The sequence below is a fragment of the Chelon labrosus genome, assembly GCF_963514085.1.
Source record: "Chelon labrosus genome assembly, chromosome: 5".
In the NCBI taxonomy this organism is placed as follows: domain Eukaryota; kingdom Metazoa; phylum Chordata; class Actinopteri; order Mugiliformes; family Mugilidae; genus Chelon; species Chelon labrosus.
The window spans coordinates 17537478-17548688 of record NC_140341.1 but is presented as its reverse complement, the minus strand read 5'-3'; the positions used below and the strand labels follow the sequence as shown (position 1 = coordinate 17548688).

At 40.1% G+C, this 11211-nt stretch overlaps 1 protein-coding gene across 2 annotated transcripts; it reads right to left on the bottom strand.

Moving 5' to 3' along the window:
* Window positions 1-63: 63 nt before the first annotated feature.
* On the bottom strand, window positions 64-11074 carry tlk1a (tousled-like kinase 1a). Of its 2 annotated transcripts, none has more exons than XM_084545503.1 (22): window positions 11022-11074; window positions 6790-6911; window positions 6583-6654; window positions 6119-6157; window positions 5645-5720; window positions 5511-5554; window positions 5266-5361; window positions 5086-5172; window positions 4879-4971; window positions 4582-4692; window positions 4355-4491; window positions 3775-3963; window positions 3478-3544; window positions 2997-3094; window positions 2716-2797; window positions 2520-2611; window positions 2286-2375; window positions 2025-2194; window positions 1791-1926; window positions 1424-1535; window positions 1230-1337; window positions 64-1117 (listed from the first exon to the last, which is right to left on the bottom strand). In XM_084545503.1, the coding sequence occupies exons 2-22, from the start codon at window positions 6904-6906 to the stop codon at window positions 947-949; spliced, it is 2187 nt and encodes a 728-aa protein (XP_084401629.1). In that variant the 5' UTR covers window positions 6907-6911; window positions 11022-11074; the 3' UTR covers window positions 64-946. The 2 variants fall into 2 exon arrangements, with proteins under 2 accessions (XP_084401629.1, XP_084401628.1); XM_084545502.1 differs by lacking the exon at window positions 11022-11074 and adding an exon at window positions 10756-10890.
* Window positions 11075-11211: the final 137 nt, after the last annotated feature.

Genomic DNA, 11211 nt, shown 5'->3' with positions numbered 1-11211 from the left:
GGAAGACTGCAACCCAAAATTTAAGTGTGAAGTCCTTATCAGGTCATGATTGATAATACCGTGCACTGGGAGGAAAAAACTTTCCTGGCATTTATTATTCACTCTTGGCAGATCTGTACAATTTGTACCCGAAGTGGAACATACAGCCCTTGAAAAAGTAAGAGCAACAAAGCAGCAAAATTAAACCACTCCAGGAAACTGATTTTACACTGGGAATTTTTAACTTTGTACACATTACTGCTGCAGCTCAAAATTTCAAAATTCACCTGTACAGCATATACAGTTTCCAATTTATCTGTTAATTATATTCCTGCATAGGGTTTTATACATTGTCGTTTTTCTACATTTGGTTACTTTGTGCATTAAAAATGAGTATGCTGCCCCAACCTACATGACACTAGATGTCACTTTTATGCTACACGTTACATTCTCATGGCTAAGTAACTCAAAGCCTAACGTTTGTGGAAAACAAAAACATTTATCCAAATCAATAGTGAAATCTTTGTATTTCTAACTAACAATGACTGTCTCCTCCTCACAGTAAAATTAACTTCTAGCAGCTGAATCATTTGCACGCTGGCAGGACCATGTTATTTAATCTAAATGGCAGGCTGCCAAGTCTCCCTTCGGCCCTTTAAGGCTTTATCTGTCTGCAACGTCTGAACAGTCCAGTCACATTTTCTTCAAGGTACGTAGTCAATTTCAGTGCTTTTGTCGGACCCTCAAAAAGATCCATTCGCCCATGTCCTTTAAAAACATCCCTTCACTGTCTCTTCAATGATCAAGCCCTGGTAAACGAGTAGGAGCCTGGCACAGGTCAAAGGAGACCAGGTGAAAGCTCCACACTCGTGTCTTGCTCCTTCCGTTGCCGACTGTTCCTCCTCTCGTGAGCACAAGCTTCTGAGGAGCTCTTGTAACTTTCCGTTTCTGTCACAGTTCAAAGCTGTTAATATGAGATGATACTGGAGGAGGTTGGTCCTGAACCACCAGCACTCATCTGCAGATTTCCAGAGGAGCTTGATCTCCGCATGTGAGGGAGAAGGTAGGGGTCACTTCCCAGCTGGTGAACGTCGATCCGGTCCTCCTTCCTGTACGCCAGACACCGCCTAATGAAGGCCTGAAGAGGAAGCAGGGATCAGGACTTAAACTTAACAAGTCACGCTGTTTGGTGACACACTTCCTTGATAATACGTAACGTTTATAAAACAGCCAGATCCAAGATGTCCTACCTTTGCTTCATTACTGGAAACAGGCTTTACAGGAAACTGGACGTCGGTAGCTTTGAGTATGGTGTTCTCCTGAAGGATGTCCTGTTGTGACTGATTGTGGCCAAAAGGCTGAAAATAGAAAGATGAAGCGTTACATCAAGGCATAATAAATTACATAAAAACATTTTCTATAAACAGTCTATTACACTGCTCACCTTCCTTCCATACAGACACTGGAAAAAGATGACACCCACTGACCACACATCCACCTTATTGGAGATCTTTGGAGGTTCTTTACCGACCACAAAACACTCAGGAGGCAAGTACCTAAGCATAATAATAATAATAAAAAATTTTTTAGTATTTATTACTCACATCCATGTTCAGCAGCATATTCAAATAAATTATGTTACAGTTAAATAAAAAGATCACATATTACATGAAACTATGCCAAGATACACAAATTAATCAAAATTAGCCTGTACCAGTACATCTACTTCCAAGTATTGTTTTGCTTTACTAAATTATCTGAATCCTTCCTTTATCACTGTAATCTCTGTATAATTTGAGTATTTTTCTCACCAATAGGTCCCTGCACCCTGTGATGTCAGATCCATCCCGTCTACACCATAGTTGTCATCATCCATGATTTTGGACAGACCAAAGTCAGTGATTTTTATTTCCCCACAAGCAGTGCCGTCCACCAACAAGATATTACCTTGAATTCAAAGCACATTGAGTCAGCACAAAACGGTGATCACATATCACACGAGACGTCGTTTGTTCCAAAGAACAAAAAGGAAGGAAAATGCTTACCTGGTTTAAGGTCATAATGGATGATGGGTGGTTTGATTTCATTCAGGTATTTTAGTGCATTCACAATCTGCATGACTATGGATCGTGCCTCCTTCTCAGACATTAGCTTATGCTGCTTCAAGTAGAAATCCAAGTCATTGCCCTCGCAGTACTCCATAACGGTGCAAAACCTGTTAAATGCATAAAAGGCTTGTTAAGAATTACAGTCAATGTCCGACAGAAACCATAAATGCACAAACAAGGATGCATCAAGTGACTAACGTGTCTGTGTCCAGTGAGAAGTAGTCGTATAGTTTCACAATCCGGGGATGGTCTAGCTCCTTGTGTATTCTGTATTCTCGACATGCATGCCTGTGGAAAGGACGTATTTATACAGCTATTAGCCACCAAAGGAGAAAGGCGTAGGTTTCTCCACACAACCACCAATTACAGGTGATTTCTAAGCACGTCAAAACATTCAAAATAATTTACATATTTTCACATGAACCAACATACTTGTGATAGTTCTCCTTTTTCTCCTCTCTCCAGTTCTTGTTAAGTTGATGGATTTTCACAGCAGCATATCGTTGTTCAATCAAATCAAAAGCCTGTACAACATATACAGTAGAAGTTAGCTTACACTTGCACAGCAGCACCGCCTGCTGAGAGTAATTCTGGTATCGTAAATTACGATCAACACTTAAAAACCTACCTTGTAAACTTCACTAAAGCCCCCTCTCCCCAGAAGGTGCAGGAGCAGGTATCGCTCGTTCAGCGTTGGGTGATCTTTAAATCTTTAGATGAAAAAAATAAAAGAGTGCAGAAAAAAAAAATTTGAAATTATAGATACCTACGTGTTAAGCAGTATGTGACCAGCTTGGCAACAGGCAGAGTAACTTGATATTACTACTATGGATGAGGATACTGGCCTTGTAGGTACATCATGTTTCAATGTCAACGCAGTATCAGTCAAAGAAATTGATTTAGACTCACTGGGAACTGTCTTCATTATTTATTCTCTTCAGCTCTCGAATGTGAAGGTTGCGAACTCTCTCCAGACGCTCCAGCTCTGCCTGGATCTCAGCTTCTTCCTATAAATGATTCAAGTACACAAACACATAGAAGGAACTTCAGAGTACAGACTACAAGGAGAAGTGTTCATCAGAACCCACTCGTACACAGACGACTAGTTCTGACTTAAATATTAATGTCTGACTTGGTACAGAGTCTGTCAGGGGCTTCCTGTGATGCTTGTTCTTCAAGATAACAATGAAAATATCCAAAAACTACAGGCTACTGTCATTCTTTGGATAATTCAAAAAAATGTGAACACTGGTTTTATACAGTACACTGGATAATCAGGCTGAATATCTTCATTTATTTTCAAGATTGTCCTATATTAAAATTAGTATTTAATTTCAATTTAAATTCCCCCACTGGATAAAAATGTTCTTTTTAATAATTTTTCACAAACCTTCTTGAGATGTCCAAGTCGCAATTTGAATATCTCTTCCTGTTCATGGTACTCTGCTAGTGTGAGCCTTTCCAGGAAGAAAGAGACGAATGAAAATAAATAAATAAAACATTTGCCTAAATTAACAGTATCTTTATCAGGATCTCTCTTATTATTATTCAGCTTGCAGTCAAAGGCTCCGAGCTGTTAAAACTTGCTTTACAACTGTTGAACAAGCCAAAAGAAACTGAATTTTATATACAGTGCCACGGCCTGAAGGGAGAAAACTGTACGACATACACAATGGCCTTGACTTACAGTTGAGGTAGGCTGGGTTTTAGAAAGGGATCGCTTTCTGCTCCATTCACTGCCTTGGTTTTCCGTTGCTTTGGCTCTGAGTTTGTGGTTGGTGTTTGGGAGTTGCTGGAAGTTGGAGGTTTCCTCTTGGCTAGTTGTTTTCTCTGCCTCTCAATGTCCTCTCTCTGTTGGTTTATCCACTCTTGCTGTCTGTTGACAGACATGGGTTTTCGCCATTTTGGTTAAAAATAATCATCAACAATTACCAAAGCCAGACAGTGTAGTGTGTGAGACTTTGTAGCCTGCCATTCGGTTATCCTGCATAGCTCTGTGTACAGTCAGTATGATTATATGCACATAAATATTCTTCTATTCTAGTATGACAGTATTAAGAATTTGTTACATGTCATGTATTTTGTATTTTTTGAATTAGGCTTTTCCGGAAAGTAGGATTTTCTAATGAAAAGATGTGGGATACGCCCACACTAGTCTAGGTTTTACAGCCACAATTTGTGTATGTGTATAAATGTGTGATTGTGTAAACAGATGTGTACAATTTAAGAAGAATTAAAAGACAAATTAAATTCTAATGGATTCTTACTTGACAAGATTTTGGAAAGCGTAGCCATCTGTCCACTGCTCCGTGAATGAGGCTCCATGTCTCACGGTAGTGAAGTGACCTAGACGTAGTCTATCCTGCATGCTCTTCTCCCGGCAGGCCTGCTTCTCCTGGGTGCTCTGAAGAACAGTATAAAATAAAGGTTTGAATGTGCGCTAGCAGACACTTGACGTTAATAATACACTGTACAGAAAAAAACATGGATTTACCTTTTCTATAAGCAACTTCTTGCTCATGGTGATGCATTTATTCAAGCGTTCCTTGTACTTTTCAAGTAATTTTTGTTGTTCATCTATCTGTCTCCTGAGATCACAGTTTGCCTATGAAACAGGAAAATACCACAAATCTTTTAAAGGAAAATCAGTTATAATGTTGATAAACCACATGAAACATTTATTTAATTACCAAGCAATAGTCTAGCATGTTTTATGTGCTTTGTTTTGCACTACAGAAATACCCAGACCAGGCAGGCCTTTCTGCAAGGACGTAAACAGATGTTTTCTTACCCTTAGCAAGTCATCTATTCTCCCTTCCTTCTTCTCAAGGTCGAGATTCTTGGTGCTTTCAAGGGCAGCCAGCTTCAACACTGTAAGTTCAGTCTGGGGTGGAAACGAACAAAAAAAGGTTGTTGAAATCATTCTCAAAAATCACAAATATTTTAAGAGTGATTATAAAAAGCCTTCTGGTTTCAGACTATCATTCATCATGCTTACCTGAACAAACTTGACTGCTAGTTGCTTTGGATGCGTCATATGGTCCCCAAAAGACAGACTAGTAGGAGATGAGCTATTTTGTCTAACCTGCAACAGAAAAGACATCACTTCTTTTAAGACACTGCAACAATTGATGGAGCTACACAGGAGACTCTGGCGAAAAGTTACGGCATAACTCACAGCAGTGCCCTGAGCAGAGTGGGAATGTGAGTTCTGAGGCGAACGAATCACTTGGGGGAGACCTCTCACAGGACTGGAGCCATTTCCTCCCTGGAACTACAAGACGAAGACAAGTGGCATCACTGCCAAACATCTGGTAAAAGCAGACCTACCTACTAATTTCACCTTGTTATCTATTAGGCAGCAACTGGATGATGAACCTCTTTCAAATATATGAAACTGTTGATACCAAACTGTAAACTTACATCAAAATAATCACTTATTTTGGGTCCTCGCACAATTGATTTTCCTGTCAAGAGAAAAGAGTGCTGTAATTCATCAAAAATATTTCATAAAGTCATACTTGAAAATGTAACCACTTTAACAAAAAGATACTAACCTTGGCTGCTCTCTGATTGGATCTCAGGTTTCCGTTTTCTGCCTCTGGTAGTTTCAGACTGTTTCTTTTCAGGGGTCTGAAAAAAATGTGTTCAATAGTATTTAACAATGTGATTACTATACAATAAAATCTCCATGACTTGTGCGGTTTGTTTATCGTCATTAAAGAGGTAACTTATTTGTTCCTATAGGAGACTGCAGTTACACATCAGATTAGTTATTTCAGCCATAACCCAGCCGTGTTTATTTACATTTGACATAAAAGTATATTCTTACTAATTAATAAATCTACGCTGAAATTACATTTACATCAAATGTTTTTGATGCAATATGACACTCTTGTTTTCTTTTGACATCATGAGTTAACCCACAGGGCTCACCACAAACTGCAGGGTTGAACTATGTTAACCACAGTGAAAAATCCAAGCAATCAGACATTATCGTATAACTATTCATTTTCAGATCATATACCCACCGAATAAGCAGGAGAACTGCCTCTTTTCACATCTGACCCCTGTTACATGAGAAAAGAAAAGAATTTTAGACCAGAACCATGAATGACAAGAAGACCAGGTGATGACCAGATTCTCAATCAAGACACCGACACTTCATTATCAACAGATTCAGTCAAAACATGGGATGAAAAAAATGCATGAACCGTCCAACAGACGAGTATATATAACTATTTAGAATAAGAATTGGTTTTTCAGATTCATGTCCAAAGAAATGCCCATATACTGTTAAATCTGATTATTTAAATGCAGCTACTGCCATATATTGATGATTTTGTGATGGTACTAAGGTGTACATATTATACATAGATTCACTCACCAATTCATAAGTTACACTAGTGAAAACTAATTATTTATAATATAAAAGTCCTGCACTAAACCCTCCTTGAAGACGTTTCAAAGTAGGACAGAATATTGGGACATGTACCTCGGATTCCTTATCGCTTGAGGATCCCAGACTTCCAAAACTGTGATTTGAACATTCATTATTGGTCAATCCCTTAAAAAAAAAAAACAATCAGATGATACAACATTTCATACAAAACTTCAAGCACACATTGAAAATAATTAAAAGTATTTTGACAAGATCTTCTTTAAAACACTGATGTAACAAGTCTGCTAAATATCGACTCACTTTGGTTCCCCCGCTCGTGCTGCCAGTGCTGCCCCCTGTGCTGCCGCTGACCCCACCCATAAAACGTGCCTCCAGCAGCTCCTGTCTCCGGGGGTCCAGGCTGTGCAGCTCCTCCATGGTGCCTGGGAGGATTAGCAACAATTCACAGAGGGTCACGGTTGCTCAAGCATCAGTTTAATTGAAGCCTCTCTGACGCCCACTCAAGAGCAGATGACACAGTGGCGTTGAGCTAAAGAGCAGAGTTATGATCAATGAGACGTGAACTCTGAGATGACGCCGTTTTAGTCTAGACCTGAATATAAGCCAAGATCAAATGCAAATCCATTACGTAGTCGCACTGCCGAGACAGGTCTCACAAATATATTCATTTAGCAGTGATGCATGCGCAGGTTTTCATTACGTTTCCCCGTGGTACTACCAAATCTACTAGCATAGCTCGATACTCCTACAATAACAGAGATGCAGAGCTCAGAAGCATTACAGTGCCACAAGCATTTTTTATCATGAGAGTAATGTTTCAACTGCTAGGTGATGCTGAATACTGCGCTCCTGTGGGAATGATACAGGAGCTCCATGGGCTTTAGGGTTGCTGCAGAGGTGTCTGCAAAACCTACGCATTAATGAGACAACCATTTTGAGTCTACAAAGGGCTATCGAAATTTAGCTTACAGAAGGTAGGCAGGGATTATCTAAATACATTTAAGAGAAGGATAATATTACAAATTAAGAAACTCCTACTAATACATATTTAAATTTACAGCATATCAGAATAAAGCCTGCATCTAGTCCGACAAATATTAGTAAATGATATATGTGCTCTAAACAAAGACATGACAGGTGCCCGTGTATCTAGGCTAACAATGAAGTGTTACATACTAGTAGCTAAAAAAGAAAGGCACAAAGTGAAATACGGCTTGCCGACTGGGGAAGAACCGTTATAAAACCATCTAATGCTCCCAAGATAAATGTGACTCCTGCTAATCGTGAGGGAAAAGGGGCATCGGCACATTTCAGCTGTGCAACAGGGACCCAGCACAGAAACCCCAGATGATGAAACAAAGACAAAAATCCCCTCAAACCGGGGCAAACAATAGCTGTAATCAGAATGCGGTAGCATACCATTTATTTGCATTAGTGTCATTTTCTATGTTAGCAAATACAAATAATAAAACCACACACCCACAGATTTTCAGACTTCAATCAGCGTTGGACTCGACCAAATCTGGACCTAATTTAGGTTCACAGTTTGTACTGTCCAGCAGCTTCTACAAAAAATGGGCTTCGAATGAATAGCTAAACAAAAAGTACTAGAGTACATACTCTTAATAAAACATCGCCTGCCATTAAGTCCTGCCTTCAAATGCATCTGCACGCGCACGGTCCCATTTTGGAGAACATAAAAAGCAAACAGGCAAAATACAGCAGACTCGCCTAATATTATTGTAATATCATTAAATATCTGTATCATCCACAAAACCAGCTGCAAAAACGTAATAAAACGTGTCACTGTTTTAATTAACAACTGAACACACGTAGCATCGTAATGTTATGATTATGAGTTACACTTTGCGAATATTATTCAAAGAAGTGCGCAAGTTCAGCATCACACAAGCAAATGAAAAGTAAGTCATAGTCAGTCCTTGTCAAACTGAAATTTGACTATCAAGAGAATGATACTGATAAAAAAACAACAACTATGGCTTTCAATGTAAAGTTTTAACTGGTAACCATTTTTCTTTGTTATTATTGTCCCTACTTTCCCATAACCACTTTACTCAGAAGTAGTGATGACATTTTCATAATTCTGCCAATGTCAACTTCCCCCTGCGGATTCCTGATAAGTCCCGAATAAAGTCACTGCCATCCCATGATCATTGCTAAATGGGAAAAATGTTGTAACAACCAGACAACCATTTCCTCTTCCTAAGAAACAAGTGTGCGTGTCACATTTCCCACGATATGTCTGTGACTTTCAATCACATTTTCAGTCTATTTATTTTAGGAAAGGTTATCTACTGCAACTATACTATCATGTTCCATCAAGACTATTTTGTATGGAGTGCACACAACAGCGCTGAAGACACTAACTTGCCAGTTTATTAGGTACGCTAGGGAAGACGATTGCATTTTAGTACTCTCAGTTTCATGAAGGTTAGGATAGTCAGCATTTGTCTAAAATAATTGTGTTGTACTGACGTGTTTCAAATTTTTGACAGCCCCATTTCAGTAAGTGGGCTTGGCTAAATAAACACTTTTGTGTTTGATTCAATACGGTTTAACAGCACCACAAACTACATCATTCAAGCGTCTCAAAATAAACTGAAGATTATAACAGTCATGAATGCATTTGTTTTCACCAATGTACCAAATATTTTGGCATGGGAATGTATGCGCACTCAAGTGAATGGCACAATTTTCACCTTTCACCTTACTTCAGCTTGACTTGCAATTATGAGTCACACAAGGAATAAATGACTGGTAAGCTCACCGTTTTTAATCACAGTTTTAACTTAAAGGCTTCACCATCCACTCGAGGCAGTTTCTGTAGGCGTTCAACCAATCCCATTTCACTCTTAAAACAGGATTATATAAAAACCATAACCTTTGAGAGGAGGTGTAGCTTTAAAAACCATTCTTATTGCAGATTTCCAGTACAATCTTGCAGCGATGGACCCACAGCCATACCTCCCGTTTCACCCAGAATATTTATGTCAGTTTCACGTCATAAATACACATGAGCTGTATGGTCTTTCTCAAGGATTTCCCTTTGTTTCAGTCACGAAGGCCTCAGTGCTTTATCTATATTCGAGCCCCTGCAGGAGCAAGCGGTTGAACCCTTACAGGCTCTTGCTGTGAATGTCATTTTAACTCCATGCTGCTCACCAGAGTGACCACCTGTTTATGGCACACACTTGGAAAGTGGGGGGAAGAAAAAAAAAAATCACCGGCATGAGCTTCGTGGACTACTTCCACCCGAGTTCATTCATCCCCAACTTGAGCTTAAAACTTCACAGACAAATATTCTGCTTTGTCAATATTTACAAGTGTCAAACTGATGCAGGAAGCCATCACTCGCTAATGACAATCAGTGTGTGACAATACAAAGAGGGGGAGAAGCTCCCCCCGGTGTCCGTGGCTGAGCAAAGTCCCCCATCCTTTACCATATCCAGTGAAAACTACCGGCATGCAGGGAAGCGTGTTTAACATGAAGTGACAACTACACAGAGTTATTTGATTGCGTGTTGGTTAGCATGCAGCCACAACAGCTTGTATCCCCATGAGTGTCCCTTCAGTTCAGTGGTGCACGTACACAAACACTTGCTTTACTTCAAATGAATAGCTAAGGTCATACAAGGCTACAAACCATTCAATGCATTAGCATATATAACATATAGATATCTTAAAGTGCATAGATACATACATGTCTGCACCGTTAACAACGCGTTACACATGCAGATATTGTGAACACTGAAGGCAGGTAAACACACAAAGGATTACTAGCGATGCCATGCACACTTAAGCTATTCCTTACTACAATTCAGTAATATATCCAACACAAGAAATTGCTTGATTTCCTCACTTTCATTTACTGCTTCATTATTACTTCTCTCGGTATCCTGGCTAGTGTTTGCTCCTACAGCGGCAGCATGTTAAATGGAGGATGCACCGACTACAGCGGTAACACTTCTGCCCTCGCAAAGGTTTATCGCCATTGTTATTTGTCTTAAGGTTAGTGCACTGGCCTGAGCACAGAAAGACGGTCCAGTGTCTTTCAGTGCTACTAGCTAGCCAAAAAAGCCTCAATGGACTTTGGAGCTGACGCGTTACTGTAACGTTAGCTAGCAAGCAGCTTTCGCCACCAACATTTGCTCGGTCAATTTACTACAATTTCCCCTTCGTTTTGCACAAAATCACCCAAACGAGCACGTAGAGAAGACATATGCGCCTTAAAACGTTTAAAGATACCTTCCTAGGCCTTCACCACTGCCGGGGTATGCTGCTGAAAGCACAATCCGTGTTGGGGACGTGGAGAGCTGGGACCAAAGATGGCGTCCCCTCCAAACTTCCACTACTTTGGATACTCATCAAGCTACTTTTCGTGTGTAGGTACTGCAGCGGTCAGCCTCTCACTCGGGCCGAGGATTTAACCGACTGGCGTACCACGGCTGTTTTTGCCCTGACTGCCACACAGAGGGAAAATGTGTAACTGTTGTGTTTTTTAGGGCACAAACCTCTTCACACCTCAGCAGTGCGTCCGGGCTCCGGGGCCACCTCTCCGTCTTCAAGTGGTTGCCTATGAAACGTCATGCATCGTGTGCAAAATTCTTATCGCGAGGGTGATACCGTGTTCCTCGACGTCAGTGACAACCATGGTGACAGCGTGACCGATCAACCTTTAATTTATGTTCACACCAACCCGGA